This window comes from Stegodyphus dumicola, chromosome 1 (genome assembly GCF_044657685.1).
Source record: "Stegodyphus dumicola isolate Sdum_Otavi_A_Nest chromosome 1, ASM4465768v1".
Classification (NCBI taxonomy): Eukaryota; Metazoa; Arthropoda; class Arachnida; order Araneae; family Eresidae; genus Stegodyphus; species Stegodyphus dumicola.
The window spans coordinates 140,745,448-140,766,178 of NC_140768.1; the positions used below are offsets into that span (position 1 = coordinate 140,745,448).

A 20,731-nucleotide genomic window follows, 5' to 3' on the forward strand; every position below is an offset into this window, starting at 1 on the left:
CGAGCATTTATTTCAGCTTTCCTTTCTTTTTTTCAAGTGTTTTTCTTTTTGTGAGATGTTTGTTTGATAAATAGAATGATCGGTTTTGAAAAATCGTTGGATAAGCTTCTACATTTTTTTTGTTGTTTTTTGTTAATGCTTGGTATATTCTCAGAATTATTCCATCATCACGAACGGCTTTATTTTCTCGACGATAAATTCTTCTTCGAAATACTCAATACAAACATAAGTATATTTCCAAGGAACAAAATCTTTTCGATTATTACTTTTACCCATTTCTGAGAAAGTAAAGGATTCGGACTAAATTTATTAGTGGACACAGTTCATTAGTGCCATTGAAATTTGATCGGTGTTTCGATACACTACATTTGGCAGTATTCGGCAGACTTTTCTATTAATATTTGAAAGCTTTCAGATTTTATATTATGTCCAAATTGACGTTTTCTTCACTTACACACACATACACGCTTCGAAAGCATTTGGGCTAGAAATATTTAAAATCAGCATATCTTCTTTAGAATTTCCGATAGACAGTCTCACCCTCTGGGGGATGAAACGCTTTTATTTTTCCGTACAATGTTGCCACTGCTCGGTTTGAAATTATTGTGTTTTTAACCAAAAATTCATTAACGTTTTACAAAACATGAAATAGGTAATAAAACAAATTCAAAATTCTTGCTTTCAGAGGCCCGTATTCGGGCTCTATTCAAAATTTGATGGCTGATATTCTTTTAATATAATACAGGGCGACAATATTTGGTGGCAACAATTTGAAAAGTGATTCGGCGCAAAGTGCCGTATCGAGACTAATAGCCCTTCTAGCCTAACGTCCCTTTGGGTTAATAAACGATTGAGCTTAAGCTTTCATGAAATGATGAATGGCACGCTGAACAGCGATCTTTAAAGTATAACATTACTTAAAACTAAATGTGTTATTTTAAAATTATTAAAACTAAATGTATTGTTTTTATGTACTGTCTTGCCAGATTTAGAACAGAGAACTCAAAGAAATATTGTGGCATTTGCTCCATAAATAGCATAAATTGTGAACAGAAATCAGTAATACTACAATTAAGAATCTTTATAAATCGCATTGAATGTTTCACGTTTGTTTCATGTCAACTACGAAATAAAAAGGCATAAGCACAGTCATAAACAGAATACATTACCATAGACATACAGAGGTAATTTTCTCAACCGTTGGTCATAAATATGTACTTCCAATTACAAAAATATTTTAAATGACGCAAATATGCAAGCTTTCGAATTTTGTAATTTAAAAAAGTAATTTTTTGTAAAAAATGCAATATCTAATTTTTTATTCGTTTCTGAAATCCCTAGAGATATATTTAGGAAACTTTTATGTACTCATTGAAAATAAAATAAAAACACATGACTCCGTACTACGAAAATTAACTGATATATTTCATGTTGGACATCATATTCAAGGGACGCACATAAAGAGAAGAGCGAAATATGTTCTTTTGTATTAACTAAAAATAAAATATCTGCTTAAAATTATCGTAAAAGATATGGATCGATGTAATATTTTTCAAAAATTCGTTACAGAATCCCAGACTATTCAAGGAAAAACTGGCAGATTCTCCTTTATTCTTTTCTAAAGATCCTTTCTCTTCATTAGATCATCCGAAAGAGACGTCACAAGATTTGAAGTTGCATGTCTTCTGAATGAAGCAGTATACCGAAAACTTTCCCGTCAATTCAAATTAAATTGCTGAATAAACCGTATACTCTGTTGTGGCTTCAACGTAGACAGAAATTTTAAATAATGCTTAATATCGTTTTATTTGTTTTTTGTTGTTTTGGGAATGCATTCTTCTATATTTTTGTTCTAAGAATTGTTTATGTTTGCTAAGAACTTTAATAAAGATTATTTTCGAATTTAAAAAATGTGGACTAATGTTTTTTAAAGAAACTGCATTCTAATTACAAAGATCAATTTGGAGTTAAGAGCCAATAACTGGTGACTTGACTTGGAATTTTGATTTTAAAATGAATATGGCTGAAGACGATAAAACTGTCGAAGATACTACTCACGAACTGTGTAAGGTAAGTGTTAAAGTACCTCCATTCTAATTATAAAGAATAGTTTGGAGTCAGGAACCAATAAATCTTCGCACATTTTTTGAAACACTAAAAGTATGACAAAAAATGAAAAAAAAAATTTGAATTATTTTAAAATTTTATATTTTGTAAATTTGTATAACTTTCTTATTAGCCCAAAGAGGCCTTAGTCCATAAGTCTTAAAACGGCATTTTGTGGCGTTTTATTGTAAACGCCGAATCACTTCTTAAGTTGTTGCCACTAAATATTATCGCTCTGTATTATATTTAAATAAATTAAACGATGAAGAATCGCATGGATGTATCAGTTTTGCGCATTGGGGAAAACCAACGGTACCTAGGGCCATCCGATTTTGAATAGCATAATCCTCCGATCAAATATAGACATCTGGAAGTCCGAATTTTGAATTTCGAATTTATTTTATTGTGTATTTCATATTTTGTAAAACTTTAGCGAATTTTTGATTAAGATCGGAGCGATTTCAAAACGAGCAATGGCAACACTGTACCAAAAAAACATTCTCATCTCCCACGCACCAGACTGTCGGTCGGAAATTCTAAAGATAGGCTGTTTTTAAATATTTTAACCCAAAGAAACATTAGTTTAAATGCTCTATAAACGTATATGTGTATGTAATAACACCCCTTTGGTCGTGATATAAAATCTGAAACTTTCAGAATTTTTTTAAAAATTTATTTTCATTCGCATAACTCTGATGTGCACTGGAAAGTACATAGACAATAAATAAAAAGTAAGCACGATATGTAAAGTAGACTTTGAAAGTAACATTTATATAGATTTAGTGATTCTTTCTTATGTACATGATAAGAATTGAAACGTTTAAATCAAGCAGATAAGTGGTCAAAACAAGACATAGAATGCAAAAAGCACGAAAAAAATCTTAAAATCTTTAAGTGGGTCTCACAACAACATAAAACAACAAAGTTTTGTTATAGACTAAGTTCTATAAGAAAATAATTGCGTTACATTTTCTGTTGAAAATGCTACAGAAGATGTCCACTGTATTTTACTCTCCTGACGCATTTTTGACGACGCAGAACACAGTATTCCCCACCCCTCCTCTAGAAACCTTTCCTAGAACTGAAACCACTTACGAATTACATTTTAGTGTTGCTTCAATCTTTATTTTTTCGAGATAGATGTCAACAAGATCTCACTGATTATCTAGAATCCACATACGGATTACGATTACTGCAATCTATGATTTCTTTGAGCTAAATGTAAACATGACCTTTACACATTTTCTTTAAATGGAAGGCTGCCTAACACTGTATTATACAAATCACACTTTTTGAAAATTTTGTTTATTACTCGTTAATATCCAGCATTTTGGTGATCTCTAACTTCTACTTCGGAATGACGATAGTGAGTGCTCTAGATAGATAGAAGCTTTCGTATTTGAAGCTTGGCAGCTTCTGCGGCCTTCTGTTGACGTTTAAAGTGATAGGTAAGTTTCTATAGAATTTTTTTTCTATGATTTGAATCCGGTCGTGTATTAGCCGTTTCTTTACCTTTTTTCAGGCTTTATTGCATGATGTTAATGAAATTAGTTTTAGGGTCTATAAAGGCCTTTTGATTTTGCACAAAGTCTATATTTATCCATTAAACTACGTACATAACCTGAGAAATCACATTGATGAGACATAGCTGAGTCTTCTGTGTAGAAAGAAACATTCCGTACCATGCAGTACACCTAAAGTGAAATATGCATAACACACAGAAAATATCCGCTGATAAGAATTAGACAAATAAAAATAATAATTCCTCATTTCCTGAAATTTCATGCAGTACGAATTGGCTAATACACTACCTATTTATAATATATTTTGCAGTACATAAATGATCAGTGCAATCTATGTCATTATAAGTTTCTAATAATAGAAAAAATGGAATCGTTTTTCATTCATTATCTCTAACATAGCTCAGTCCACCAGTGGCCGAGCGGTAAAATCGCTGAACACTGGTAGTTCGGACTGGGGTTGAAATCCCGGCGAACGGGCTCACTGCATTGACGTTTATGTGATTTCCCCCATGTGTAACGTGTATACGAGCTGGTTTCCCTTAGAAACTCTCTACGAAGGCATCCCTTAAGCAGATAACCCTGAAGTGCTTTACCATAATTAAATAAAGCAAACCTACCCAATTGTGCAGAAAACCTACCTTGTATATTGCTCAGAAACTCTCAGATTTCTAAAGTAAACTATTAATTTAGCTATAATGAAATGTGAAGTATCTTTACGAAATAAATATTCTTGACAAATTTAATTATAACTAAAAAATTAGATATTTTAAGATTTGTCATAAAAAACACTCACAAATCTTAAGTGAATATGAATGAAGACTATGACTTTATAACCATGCTTTTAATCATATCATATAGTGATGTCGTAATTCTAATCATGTTTAAAGTGATAATCATGTTATAAAATCATGATATATAGTTAATCGAACACTTTTTTGATATAAGGAATCTCGAAATCTAGTTTTCATTGTAAGTGAACTCATTTCATAGCCATTACGTTTTACAAAAGCAAGTCATTTAAAGTTTATTTAAATCAGTATAATTCAAATGTTTAACTTTGCTGTACACCTATAAGGTATTTCTCCCGCCTTCCTAGCGTGCTTTCATGGTGTAGTGGCTCTGCACACTGGGCCGGTATTCTACAGGTACTTGGTTCGATTCCTGGCGAAGGCGGTGGCTAATTTTCCAAAAGCTTTAAAAAAAAAAAATCCTAATGTCTCTACAATGGCGCCCGAACTAAAAGGGTGTTGGATGAGGATTCTCCGCACCCAGGATTTGGAGATCGGGTCCCCTAAAATCCCTAGTCGCCCTTTAAAAGGGGGAGTATATAAGGTATTTCTCCCGCTTTCCTAGCGTGCCTTCGTGGTGTAGTGGTTCTGCACACTGAGCCGGTATCCAGAGGTCTGTGGTTCGATTCCCGGCAAAGGCGATTGCTCATTTTTCATCTCTCCGGCTTCTAAAAAATCGTATGTCTCTACACATCTTTGTTTACTTCTGCAGTAAATGCATCTAATTTCATGTGCTTTATTTAGTTCGTGCTACTGTAAAAATTTTATAGAATAATGGCTGTAATTTTGAAATAAAATTTAGTTAGTTTCGTTAGACAGAAGAATTTTACTTGTTATATAAAAAGGAAAAGAAAATATAATATTGGCACTGTTCCTGTTATCGGACCGGATTCAGAAATGTATAAATGTATGCATGTGTGCATGTATGTACATATATGTGTATATGTATATACACATATACATTCGTACTTTCATATATAGATGCCTACATGAACACATACATTCATAAATATATGCATACATATATTTCTTTATCCAGTCCTCATAACAGAACAGTACCACAATATTTTGCATGAATTATTATGAATCAAATAATTTTTGTTTATTAAAAAATTAGCTTCTCAGGCATGTTTCGCAATGCTTATTTAAATGTGAAATTCAAGGCGATTAATTCGCGTTAAATGAGATAATTTTTCTTTCGCAATATCGAAATTAGAATACTGAAGAACTTATATTACTTTTTTAGACATTCTAATAGAAATTAACTCCAGGAGAGTTTTACCTTCCATGACTATTTACCACAATTCGCATGCATGAAATTTCACACAGAAGACCTTTATAAATATGTTTTCCTTGAATTTACGGTTTTCACTTTAACGTCTGTTTCTTTATCAATTTCAGAACATTAGGACATCTCTATGGAATACATTTAAGCAATGTTAAATTAGTTTCAATTTTTTTTTCTTTTTTTTTTTTAGATTTCTATATGGTTGCCAATTCTTTTCATCTGGGAAGAGTAAGATGGCTGAAATGATTCCTAAAGTGCTTAGAAATATTCTTCCACTTGGCGTTCTTATTATACAGATTTATCTCATTACTATGACTAATTGTTGTCCAGGACTCTCAAATTCTATTGGAAGTAAGTTCACATTGAATAAATTTAGCTCTATAAAATATTCAAATTTAATATTACACGCTTGTCTGAAAATGAAAGGAGCCAAAATCTTTAAACACTGATAGTTGGTCTGGGATTTGATTCCCCGCAACAAATGAAAAATGTGTGAGTACTGGGCCTCTAAAGGCCGAGTAACTAATAGAAATAATATCTCGTGTCAGAAATGCATTCGTATTTTACAATATTGGCACGAATTTTGTACATAAATAGATGATTTTAGTGCAATTATATGTGATATTGTTGTATTTTCTGCGTAATGTAATATAAGAAAATTTTAAAGACACAAGACGCCGGTAATGTAAGAACAAGGGGGCAAGTGCATTTAACATTGAAAAAATGGGTCCCTCGGTAATTTGACGAGATAGCGGCAGGCTGGCAATGGTTTTGGCGACTTATTTTGTCACCAAATTTGGCAACAAATCGCCAAAAGTGACCAAACTTACCCACATAGCACAAAAACATCCTCGGAATATTCTGAGGATGTTGCTCGAGGAATATGCGCACATCCTCAGGGCAACCCGGAATATACCCCGAACCTCCTAAACACACGCTCCTGAGTGCTTAATGCACATCCCAGTATATCCTCAGGACATCCTAACTAAGTCCCATCGACCGCATACGGGATGTTTTCAGGATCTGAAATCCTACTTACTACGCCCTCAGGACATCCCGGGATATCCCCCTAACCCCCTAAACACGTCCCATAATATCCTCAGAACATCTTATCTATGTTCCATCGACAGCACATGGGATGTTATTAGGATTTAAAGTCCTAGTTACATCCTCAGGACATCCAGTAATATTCCAGTTTCCTCCTAAACTTAATGTCACATCCCAGTATATGTTTAGAACATCCCATCTAGGTCCCATCGATAGCATAGGGCATGTTATCAGGATTTGAAATACTCGTTATTATATCCCGGAATATCCATTTAACCTCTTAAATACATAGTCCCGACTGCTTAACGTCACATCCCAGTATATCTCCAGGAAAATGTGTGAAGGTGTTGTGATGACCCAAAACCTACTTATTTTCCATAGATAATCTCAAGTCCTCTTCCTAGATAATAAAACAAATTCAAGCTTCGGTCTTCCAGGTGCCCATATTCGGGTGGAACTACGTTATTCAAAATTTGGTGGCTCTAGGTACCGTTCTTATTTCACAATGCGAGAAAAACGCATACATTCATGCAGATTATTCGTTATCCGATTTCTTTAATCATAACACAGGGCGATAATATTTGATGGCAACTAACTGAAAAATGATACAGCCATTTATAGTGATTCGATGCAACATGCCATTTGGAGACTAATAGCTTTCCTGGGCTAATAATGTAACTGCACCTGGAAAAATATTGCTGACGACACATAAATAATTTTCAGACACTCGCAGAAAATAAAATCCGCTCATGTTAAGCAGTATGCAATTTAAAAAGTTTTAGTTCATCCGCAGAAATTTGGCACAGATGTATCTTATATGTCATAACAAAGAGTAGATGAATATGTTCTACCATAATCATTATTTCAGTTGTTTAAATATTGGTGAAGCGGTGTGGAAGTATGAAGATTTGAGTTTTGTTTACAAAGCAAAATAGTTTCGGCACTCCAGCCATTGCTGATGGACAAGATTATAATAAACACAGCAACAGTAATTGTCTATGAATACTGATGCATAACACTACATAGACGGAGATTTCTTATGGTAATATCTACAGAATCGTTACAATTAATTGAAGCGAAAACAAGAAGACTGCGTATGCATTTTCCTTAACTGAAACATGGATTTGACCTTACAAAACTTTGTTTTATGTGACTTATCACACTCTGCAGATAGACAGTAAATAGTGTTTGTGTTGCTGTCCACTATTTTTAATTTCTTATCAGCTGTGAAATAAAAAGATAAAGTTGTAAAATACAGAAGTGTACTATATTTTAACTGCCTTTCTTTCGTATTTCATGTTTGGACTACCTTTAAAGAAGTAATGAATTTTGATACTAATCAGTATCTGAATAATGATTATTGGAGATACAGTAAGAGAATGAAAATTTTAAATTCGGTTAAAAATCAACCTTAATGTGCCATATTTTTGAATTAAACTCTATCAACTTCCAGGGCAACAAAATATTCCTCTTTCTTAGGGGATTTAACTAACTATTTTTAAATTCATAGCTATGTATGAATTTTTTCCCTCAATAAATGAAACAAAATTATAACTGATACAGTCAAAATTCTTAAATGCAAGTATATAAAATTTACTTAAGCATTTGAAAGAGATGAGACACACTTACTGATCACATTAGGAACAAATTTGTATCAAAGAAAAAATTATTAAATCTGGCATCTTTCATAATCTGCCATCATCATTCGATTACATTGCTACACCATGTTATCAGTTTGAAAAGCAAGTTAAATATCAGATCATGGTTGTCAAAGAAATACACAAAATAATTACCGGATTTGCCTACGTATATGACGCACTTTTTTTCTTTGAAAATAGGTCTGAAAAAGGGTGCGTCTTATAGGTTAATATTTCCGTCTTAAATGTCAATATTTGTTGCGTCTATACGTCGTTTGTGAATGGGTCAAATACTGTAAATTCATTATAATGATCAGTAATAAAAGTTTTTTCTTTTAAAAATATGCACAAAAAAGAAGGTGCGTCTTTTACGCCAGCAAATACGGTAATTGATTATTGAAAAGTGAGATATATCAGTAATCATAGATAAGATTAAATGGAACAGAAAATGTACAATTATAACTACACTTTTCAGTGAAGTGTATTATTTAATATTTTGCAATATTTAAGATACGACATTAAATGCAAAAGCTATGTCCATGAACGTGAGTTAATAAATTTTAAAAGAAAAAAAAAGAAGAAACATAATAAAAAAATTTCAAAAACAAGCAGAATTTAATTTAAAAGCCTTTTCACTTATGATAAATAAATTTTACATACTTCCTCATCCAAAATAAAATCGGAATTAACAAAAACCAGTTTGACTGGCCTTCAAGAAATCTTTCAGCTACAATGTTAAGCTTCCAAGATAATTTTATAAAATAATTACCATGATCAATTCTGTTCTGCATGATAATAACATCCTAAACATTTCAAATTCCTACAAAAAGTTTTGTAAAAATACAATAAATAGAATAGATTAGAACAAATAATAGAAAAGTATAAAACATCATTTCAACTTAGCATAATTAAACATTTTGGTACTTTCTGACTATCAGCAGAGCCGTGAAAATTGGTAATTTTGAGGTTTTCTGAACTGTCAAAATATTTGCTTGGTTAGCTTATGGTTCACACCTACTGTTCTGCTCACAAATAGTAATATAAAAATTTAAAAAGCGTTTTATAAAAAACAAGAAATTTTAGGAGGTTAAAAAAAATCTGTATGGCTGATATTCAAATTTTAGCCACTGGAATGCTATTCAGAAATAAAGATGAATATAAAACATGCAAATATAGTATATGATATGTATATTCATGATATGCAATTTTAGCAAATGTTGAAGCTGTGAGTGCAGATAATCAGAAAGTACAAAATTTTCCATGTACAAGAAGAGATTACCCTGATAATAAATACACTAGTGTGCAAAAATTAAGGACGAGACGGTTTTTTCAATATAACTTTGTACAAAAGGTTTCCAAATCAACACATTTAATACCGTAAGATCCCCAAGTGACATGAGTAATGTAAGCAACACTTACTAAAAGAGAAATCAGAGAGATAAAAAGAAGCTGTATTGAAAACGTAGCATGGAACGCAATGCGACTGAAGGCCGAAACATCCCTGTAATGGGTGTCCAGCAAGAAACATCCGGTCTCTTAGGGGGATATGATCTCCCCTGACTGCTAGGCAGGTTTCACAGCGTCTGCCCATGCTGAGAATGAGGGTGCCAATGAGTTGTTGAGGCATTGCTGCCCATTCGTCTTCCAGCGCCAATCGAAGCTCCGGAATCGTTACTGGTGGTAAGGTACGAGCTGTCAAGCGTCTGCCTAGAAAATCCCATACATGCTCGATGGGATTGAGATCCGGAGATCGTGCCGGCCAATCCATACGTTCAATATCCTCACTCTCTAAGAGCTGTTGGGCAGCTACTGTGCGATGACATGGTGCATTGTCGTCCATGAAAAGGAACTGCGGACCCATAGCGCCTCTAAAAAGACGCACATATGGAAGAAGAATCTCGTTACAATAACGGGTCCCGTTGACTGAACATGCGTCGAAGATGGGAAGGTCTGTACGACTACCAAGCATGATGCCTCCCCAAACGAGAACACCGCCATCTCCATACCAGTCCCTTTCAATGATGTTCGAGGGATGATTGCGGCTTCCCCGCTCTCTCCAGATGAGTATGCGATGAGAATCGCTACTCAGACTGAATCTGCTCTCATCTGTAAAGAGTACTCGTCCCCATTCATTGTCTCTCCAATTCCGGTGTTCCCGGCACCACAGAGAACGCCTTCTTCGATGGGCAGGCGTTAGAGGTACACACCGTACAGGGCGTCGTGCAAACAGACCACCACCGCGCAGTCTTCTGGCCACGGTAAAACGCGATATCGGTCGTCCAGTCGCCTGCGTCGTGTGTCTAGCGATTTCTCCCGCTGTCTGCCGCTTGTTTCTTCTGGCCTGTAAGGCAATATACCGGTCATCTGCGGGTGTGGTTCCTCGTGGACGACCACTACTAAACGCCCGGATAGCTGTTCCTGTAGTTTGAAATTGTCTCCAAAGTCGTAAAACGATGCTGTGAGCAATTCCGAACTCTGCAGCCACACTTGTCACGCTGCGGCCTTCCTCCAACTTCCCAATGATTCGACCTCGGGTAAAAGCATCCAGACGTCGTCTAAGAAATTGATTATTCGCCATTTCTCGCTGAGGCAGCAACTCGGTGTGATTTTAACTGCTATACGGCATGCAATCTCTTTGCCAGAAGTACTGATCTTACAGCGACAACATGCTTTAGACTACTTAGACACTCCCCATTACGTCTACCTGCATATCTGCGCATGTGCTACCGTACATCACCTTACTTAATCTCCTGATTGGTCTTTCTGTCCGCTCTGCCTCTTCGTTCAGCTGATATGCTAATTTTTCGACTTCGTCCTTAATTTTTACACACCAGTGTAGTTTTTTTAATTTTTTAGCACTTACATTAGAAAGAAATAGAATTATACATATAATAAAATGTTAATTGCATATTAATCTAATTCACTTTTCTTGAGTGCCAAACTTTATCATTAAACATAATTCTTTCACATGAACATCTGAAAATCCATTTTTTATTCTTAACTAAAACATAAATAAATAAATAAATAAAATAAAAATTAAAACCGTGTACATTTCTCATGAAGCCCATCATTTCCTAAGATGCCCACTTCTGATAAGTGCCCAGCATTTCTCAGGGTAGAGTTAAATTATTGAACTAAGCATCAATGATAGTCATGTTCTCTAATACAATATTGACAAAGCAGAAGACTAGCATTGTCCTATCAAGGGTATGGCGGCATTCCTGTGACTCCTGCTGAGCTACTGAAAATTTTTAAGCCCAAAATTTGCAATAAAATTAATACGAAGGTTACACATGTTGATCTTGTTCTGTGCGTGTTTGCGCTGACCTATGAGATTCTGGAGGAGGATATACATATTAGACCTTATGCTGCTCATTTGCTTCACTCAAACCCATGTGACCTTGATACCAATGACAACACAATACTTCTGTATACTGAGAATTTTCTGTAGAAAATTGTGTTTCTTCAAATTTATGGAACATATGGAACGTAATTTTCTGTGCATTTTGAGTGGTAGTTGTACATAGTTTGCAAATAAACCCACATCTCAGAATTCGTTGAAGGAATTCATCTGACTAGCTCCCAAGCCTCCGGTCTGCTTCCAAGAAATAAAGTGCTCAAAACGTTTTCCCAGACAAATTCACCTCATATTGAGGATATACAGGGTGTTTATAAAGTCCTGGACCCATTTTAATGTTTAATAACTCATAAAATAATAAAGATAGATTAAAATTAATAATATAAATGGTTAGATAGATTCAAAAAGTTTCATGACCCTTGTCGATGAATTTCCACGTGTGCCCCTTCGTCGCACGGAGAATATCAAGTCGATATTCAATTTCACGCCAGGTACCGGCAAGCATGTCGGCATCCACTGAGGCTATTGCGGTTGTAATTCTGGCTTTTAGGTCATCGATTTTCGACACCCTCCTCCTGTAAACGTTGTCCTTTACAAATCCCTAAAGGAAAAAGTCCAGCGGCGTTATATCAGGTGATCTGGGTGGCCAAGGAATTGGACCTCCTCGCCCAATCCATCTTCCTGTAAAATGGTCGTTCAAAGAACTACGAACGATGGTACCCCAATGAAGGTGGTGCACCATCTTGTTGCAAAAAGACATGTGGTTGAAGCTCTTCTAGTTGTGGAAATACGACGTTTTCCAATATGTCTAAGTATATGACTGATGAGAGCGTCTTTTCTGTAAAAAAAAAGAAAGGCCAATGACTCGGTCGTGCATTATTTCACACCATACATTAACCTTTGAGGAATCCCTTTGTGCCTCACGGTATTCGTGGGGGTTTTCAGATCCCCATATGCGCACATTATGGCGATTAACAATGCCAGAAAAATTTAAATGCAATTAATAAGCAGACGAAAAGTACAGATATTTAGTCTGGAAAATGAAATTATCTGAAATGAACCACACGCGCAGACGATATTTACAAAAGTAAAGATATTCAAACCTGAAGAGGAAAATATATAAGTTATTCCATCAATAAATGTCATAAGTTTGTTTATATCTTCATTATTTTATGAGTTATTAAACATCAAAATGGGTCCGGGACTTTATAAACACCCTGTAGTTAACTGCGCATTTCACAAAGGTCAGGCTCTAAACTGGAATTTCTGAAGTACTGGTAAGAGCAGGGAAAAATACTTCCTGCTGTAAGCCAGTATATTCACCAAAGCATCAAAGTATCAAGAGGAAATATTAAAAAATATCAAGGTATCAAACATATCCAAAATGTTAGACTTATATTTTTGCGTATTTTCTCAAGTTTTGCTTATTGACGTAAATAATTTCTTTTCAGATATGACAGGAGATTTAGAGGAAGAAGCAGGCTCATCCCTAAGAATTCAATGCCATATATTTCGCACTCAAATAACAGTTAATAATTCCATCTACAATGTCTCTTCTGATTATGTAATGATAAAATTTCAAGGAAGACAGCTACACAATGTTGTTAGACTGGATGAGCGCACTGTTGAGTATTTTATTCCGAATGCTAGTACTAATGACACTGGATATTATCTCTGCTTTGTAAATATTCCAAATGTCAGTGCTAAGCAATTTGTGTGTATAACACATGTCGCCGTTGGCTGTAAGTATATTTTCTGATTATTTTTTTAAATCATCTCGATTCATAAGAAAAATATTAATCTTTTACGAGGTTATTTAGTACATTTTCTAACTCATGAACTTCATTTCGTATAATATTTTATAACTCAATGTAATAGATGCATTTTAGTTGCATATTAATTTCTAAAACCCATAACTGGTATTCGAATTTTCTGGCAGAAGTATTAAAAACCCACTCTACTGACTCTCACGGTTTTCACCAGGGGCCAAATCGATAAAACACTGACCACTGGAAATTCGTAACAAGCCCAGTTCTTAACAATGCATACTAAACTTATCTTTCTCGAGAATTGTCTGTACATTTATTGGCAGTCAAATTTGCTGTTTACCAATATAAGAATTTCTTCGGAAATAGTAAATCTCGATTACGCGATTTAGTTTCACTCGAGGTTACCCAGACTGTATAGTGGTTAGGGGAGCCGACTGCGATACCATAGGGCCCGGGTTCGAATCCTGGAAAAGCCATGGTTAACTGTTCGTTTATTCATAGGGGGCAAAGGTGTCCCACCTGTTAGGCTCATATCACACATGCATTTGTTTTCATACGAACAAGTGTTTCGAACAAATTTTCTGCCTGTTTTACTATTGAAAGTTTTTCTGCCTTCTGTTTCAAAATCTTAGCAAAATGATTTCAATCAGAATCGACGAAATGAAGATATTTTGGGGCATCTGTATGTACATGTCAGTTGTAGATTTACCATTTAGAAGATGGTAATGATCACTGTAAACAAGGCAGGAAATGATTGCAAATGCTATGACCGTAAATCGTTGGGAAGACAAGAGGATGCCCACAGAGTTCCTGTGCGGGTCTTCAACTCTGGAACTTAACCTTCAATAAACTCCTAAATGACTCCTGGCCTTCGCATACGCAAATATATGCGTACGCAGATGACGCCGCTCTGGTCGTCAAAGGACGTACCCGTGAAGAATTGCAAAAGATTAGCAATGAGGCTTGTCATATCTTCCAACGTCACTGCGATGACCTGAAATTAACCATAGCACAAAACAAATCGCAAGTACTATTAGTGCCAAAAAAGGGAGGCTCCCTGGCAAGGAGACCAAGAATAGAAATAAACGGACAAAAGCTAAAGATCCTTAAAGAACTGAAATATTTAGGCGTGATAATAGACGAGAAACTTACGTGGATACCACACGTCCTTTCAATCAAACAGCGAACTCAGGCTATAGCCAAACAACTCAGACAGTTCCAGAGTTACAGGTGGGGCCTGAACCACCACATCCAGCAAATCCTTTACAAAACAGTGGTAGAAAAATTGTAACTTATGCGGCGGCAGTATGGGCACAGCCCATGCGAGGAAGAAAAGTGAGGCACCTATCCACAATTCAACGTCCCTTCGCCCTAAGTATTACCCGGGCGTACATCACCACTTCTACAGATGCGATCAATGCGCTAGCCGGACTGCTACCTTTGCATATCAGGGTAGAAAAAGAAGCAGCATGACAACTTCTAATACAACTGCATAAGCCAGCCACCTTTGCCGACGAGTTATACTCCCCAGATAACTACGAAGCGAAACTGACCCCGGTCGACATTCATCCAGCAGACTATGGACCAGCTCAACCATGGAATACATCAAGCAACAATAAAAACGGACCAGCAGACTGCACGTACCACCAGCAACGTACAGCAACCTTTCAAGCATCGTCATATACACGGACGGTTCAAAACTAGACGACAACGTGGGAAGCGCCTACGTAGTTACAAATAACAATACAGTAGTTGCTCAGTGGAAAGGACACCTGTCCACCTACAACAGTGTCTTCCAGGGAGAAGCGGTAGCGATTGCTAAAGCCCTACGCTACTTGCTCAACCAATGGAATACATCAAGCAACAATAAAAACGGACAGCCTGTCGGCTATCTATGCAATTGTAACCCTGTCCATTCTTCTCAGATTATCAGAGATATTCAAAAAGACCTACGAGTTAATCCACAAAGAGATTACCACATTGCTTAGATTAAAGTACACGCAGGTGAGCAAGGGAATGAGGCTGCAGATGCTCTGGCTAAGGAAGCGGCAACTGGAACCTCCGACGAACAGATTTACATACTCTGGCCACAATCGCATTTTAAGAAAACTTTACGACTGCAAGCAACTAGTCTCTGGCAAGAAAAATGGGATAACAGTAATACGGGTCGAAGGACACACTACCATCTGTCCTACGTCTCCCAAGACCGATGCTGTGGCAACCCTAACCTTACGCGCTATATAACAGGGCATGGCCCTTTTCCAGAGTATTTCGAAAAGCGAAGGATTAGTGACACAGGCAACTGCAGCTGCGGAGCGATAGGTTCCCCGGAGCATTATCTCGAAGAATGCCCAATCACAGAAGACCTATACGTCAGATTCCCTGAACAGAATCGCCAGGCATATAGCAAATTTCTCATTAAGTAAAGATACCTAGTGGCCAAAATCAATGGAATAATGGAAAAATTAGCCGAGTTAGGCACGGACTTGTGTGTCAAGTTTAACACTCTCATGCATACAGCTTTCCTACGAGTTTTGCACAAAAATTCAAGCGCACTGTCAACTAAAGTTACGAACAGTGTTATGCAGCCAAGAATGATGCATATAGCCATTCGTCTTGTATAGCTAAGAGACGCAGTGTTAAACAAAGCTCAGAATGCCGTGTACAATTAAGTGTGTCATGTGTCCAAGATCCGCAGTGTCATATATCGCTAAGAGATAAGTCATATATGAGACAATACGATAGTCCACAATGCAATGTAAATAACTAGCATGCACAAGGCATCTATTTGTGAACAAATCGCATCTAACAGCTGGTGAAATATAGATTAAAATATCTGTTCTATGCTCCCGTGGTATACAAATAACAAATGCAAAGAACGCATCTAAGCATTCTGTAACTTATCCCACCTATGTACTGTACGTATGAACTGCACATACGAACTTATGAGCTGCATACATGAACTTATTGCGTGTAACTCTTGGTCATAAATAGGTGCAAGTACACTCTGTAGGTATCTGTAGACAAATAATAACAATGTATAAGTTGTACAAATATGTAAACAACGCGCACATAGTCTTATATAATATATATATATATATATATATTCTATCCAATTTCTTAATTTAGTGTATTGTAATTCTGTAATTGCGTAAATATGTATTATGTAGCAATGTATTTCTTGTATAGAGCAATCTATATAGTACCATATGGAAAATGTTTTAAAATATAACCCATTTCATAATTTAATGTAATACAGTAGATACGTACTGGACTAATTAATTTCTTTCGTATGTAGTGTAATATGTACTCAATTCATGCAATTACCGTAATGTGTCATCCCAAGTTTTCCTTATAGATAGTGTATTTCAAATTTCTCGTATGTGGTGAAATGTATACTTAAATACTTTAATCACCGTAAATGTTATTTTTTCCATATCATTAGTATCAGCAACATGTATGTTATGTAACAGGCACGCTGAAGTATGTAAGAAAAGGTATGTTAATTTGTAAGGATCTTAAGTTTTACTAACGTTTATTTTATTTTAAATCTTTACTATCACTTCTTATTTTCTACTTCCGGCCAGAATTATAAGCGTTAAGGTTTTTATGCAAAGTTTGTCTGGCGAACGCCAAGTATTTAAGTTGTGGCTTTTTGCCAAGCGAGAGAGAGGAAGCAGTGAGTCGAAGCAGGCCGCTTACCTTAGAAGTTACGCAGTTGCTGGTTGCCTTCCAGGCCAGAGGTTTTAATCCTCTTGATAAATTTTAAGCGTATTGTAGTGTTCACAGTTCTCTGTACTACATACGCTTCCTGTTAATATAAGGCCAATCTTCCACGTTTACTATTTTAAAGTTAAATTAGAGTTTAGTTCTATTTTTATATTTTTACGTTAGACCCCAAGTAGCGGGTCCGTGTATTCCGAAGTACGGAAGTTATTGTAAATAGAGAAAATAAAGGGTTTTGTATACCCTTCTTGTGTATCCTGTCTACTTCCCACAATTAGTGAACATAGCTTTAGTAAGCTCTCTGTTGCGAGTCAGGTCCTTGCATGTTCCCGAAGAAGGTAAGAAGGAACATTGACCCTGATAAATTCTACAACGGATTGGATGTATATATGCATTTAAAAATATTCCAGTTTCAGAGCGTTATAGCACTCAGCGTATTCTGTATTGTATATGACAGTGTATAATCGCATATATATATAGGTAAATTGTGTGTAACAGTGTGTAATCGCAAATGTCAGTGTAAGTTGTGTTAATTGTAATACTCATGCATTGGAAGGTATGCATACGTTATGCTTATGAAATGTGTAAAACAAGTTTTCCTTATACATAGTATATTACAAATTTCGTGTATGTGGTATAATGTATACTTAAATACTGTAATCACCGCAAATGTTATATTCCCCATATCGTTAGTATCAGCAACATGTATGTTATGTAACAGGCACGCTGAAGTATGTAAGAAAAGGCGTGTTAATTCTACAATGTTAATGCAACAATGTTTTGGATGCATATATACATTTAAAACATTCCAGTATCAGAGCGTTATAGTACTCAGTGTATTATATATTTTACGTAACAGTGTGTAATCGCATATATATATGTAAATTGCATGCAACAGTGTGTAATCGCAAATATCAGAGTGAGTTGTGTTAATTGTAATATTCATGCATTGGAAAGTATGCATATGTTATGCTTATGAACTGTGTAAAACAAGTTTTCCTTAAAGATAGCGTATTTTAAATTTCTTGTATGTGGTGTAATGTATACTTAAATACTGTAATCACCGTTAATGTTATTTTCTCCATATCATCAGTATCAGCAACATGTACGTTATGTAACAGCCACTCTGAAGCATGTAAGAAAAGGTATGTTAATTCTACAATGTATTGGATGTATATATACATTCTAAAAATATTCCAGTATCAGAGCGTTATAGCACTCGGTGTGGTAAGCGATAAGCGCTTATTGCACCGAGTATCGTATGTAACAGTGTGTAACCGCATATATATTAGTAAACTGTATGTAAGAGTGTGTAATCGCAAATATCAGTGTAAGTTGTGTCAATTGTAATATTCATGCACTGGAAAGTATGCATACGTTATGCTTAAGACACAGATATCAGTGTATTATCGTTTCTAGTGAAAAACGTATTGTGTGTATCAGTATATAAATGCAAGTATCCAAATATCAGTATCAGTGCTGGCCTGTATATAAATAATCCAGAGTCAGTATGTAATCGCACTCAGTGCTTACTACTCTGTACGTAACAGTGTGTAACCGCAAATATCATTATTAGTTATGCAAATCGTGATATATTTATGCATATGAAAATATGTCTACATGTATTAATGCCATATGTGGTCATCAGTGATCATTTGCTGTCTATTGTCAATGTCATCGGTCAATTAACTGTATTTATCAATGTCACGTGATGTCATCTGTGATCGTTTGCAGTCTTTTGTTAATGTCAACGCACAATTATGTACCCTTCTCAATTATGTAATCCAAAGCATATGTAAATTTTAAACGCCCCTGTATGCAGGGATAAATAGATCTCTTCTAAGTCCTGCCTGTATGGCCATGTAGCATCTATTGTTAATGAATCAATTAATACTGGACCCGGGCAATTTGGACGGGAGTCTGCCCGGTGGTATTAGGTGGCAATTGGTTCGCAGAACTGCCAACCGGTTGGTTCAGATGTTGAGTCTGAGCGTCATGTGCGGGCCGCACATGTCAAACTCTGGATAAGGGTGGCCTCTGGTCAAACTCTAGATAAGGGTGGGCAGTGGCGTAGCTAAGGTGGGGCAAAGGAGGACATCTGTCCCTGGGCGAAACATCCAGGCGGCGCTAAATTGATGGTAAATATTTTTGGAATGAAGTGTTTTCCATTCGTGGCACACAGAGAGGGGCGCAAAATCTTCAGTTGCCCCCGGGTGCTGAAAACCCTAGCTACGCCCCTGAAGGTGGGCGTGGCACTATGCTAATTAACTTATTAGTAAAGGGGTAGTGGTCACGTCCTCCGTCGCTTATCGCTTATACGTGTTGTCTTATCCATGAAATTTCTGCACAATAGATGTAAGAAGCAAAGTTTCCAAGTTGCGATATCACCGTGATAAAGAGACAGTAAAGCTTACAGTATTAACGACCTTATGTCGCACTGAAGAAATAGTGTCAAACGTAAACTCACGGATAGTTTAAGTAAGTTTCTTAAAAAAATCTGAAAGCTTTCAGATTTTACATTACGCCTAAAAAAGCATTTTTTTAACGTTTTGTGCGCTACCTATATTTATTAAATATCATGTTCTTCGAACTTAAACAACATAAAATTCAATTCAACAGCAATATCACAAAATATTTAAAAACAGCATTATCTTTAGAATTTCCGATACATAGTCTCGCGCGCTGGAAATAAAAATGTTATTTTTGTCCGTATAGTGTTGCCTTTGCTCGCTTTGAAATCGTTGAGTTTGTTAATAAAAAATTCCTTAAACGTTTACAAAATAACAAATAATAAACAGATAATAAAACATAATTTCAAGTTTGGGCTTTCACATGCCCATATTCGAGGGGAAGACTCCATTATTCAAAATTTGACGGCTCCAGTTACCGTTATTTATTCACAATGCGAGAAACATACATACATTCATGCAGATTCTCCATTATTTAATTTCTTTAAATATAATGAAAAATTCTAATACTTAGTGGCAACAATTTGAAAAGTGAAACCCTGTTTCACAGTGAACGACGGAAAATGCCGGAACGAAATCCATAGCCTTTCCGGGAAAAATTTCTCTTTGGACTAAAAAAAAAAAACATAAATTCCATTGAGCAAATTTTGAGTGAAATGGAGGCAGCCTAGCTGTTAGAGACAAAAAAATATATTAAAAAAGATGCCTCACACAAACAATTATTTGACGTTTTCATAAAAGGAAATTTCGCATCCACATCAAAATTTTTCTTCCTCACTCTTTTAATTTATACCGTCCACACTGTTTTGTACATGCAAAATTAAATTTCATCTTTTTAATATTCTATGTATCTTTGTTTCAGATTTACTGATTTTCACTGGTTTTTGGGTTTGAATTCGTACACAGAGCAATGTTGTAAAGTTTAACTAAACAATAATCTGTGATCCAGGGACGAATTAATGTATTTTACATTTAAACCTTTCAGTTAACAAACAGCCAATTCATGAACCGAGGCTTCACT

At 35.7% G+C, this 20,731-nt stretch overlaps 1 protein-coding gene across 3 annotated transcripts in view; it reads left to right on the forward strand.

Moving 5' to 3' along the window:
- Positions 1–3,373: 3,373 nt before the first annotated feature.
- Positions 3,374–20,731, forward strand: part of LOC118188343 (cytokine receptor-like) — a 56,433-nt gene continuing 39,075 nt past the window's right edge. For 2 of the 3 annotated variants that reach the window (XM_085821463.1, XM_085821465.1), the window contains exons 1-3: positions 3,374–3,554; positions 5,896–6,056; positions 13,199–13,489. In XM_085821463.1, the coding sequence (XP_085677589.1) occupies positions 5,939–6,056; positions 13,199–13,489 (409 nt within the window). In that variant the 5' untranslated portion in view covers positions 3,374–3,554; positions 5,896–5,938. The remainder of the gene's footprint in view (positions 3,555–5,895; positions 6,057–13,198; positions 13,490–20,731) is intronic. The other variant, XM_085821464.1, reaches the window with a different exon arrangement.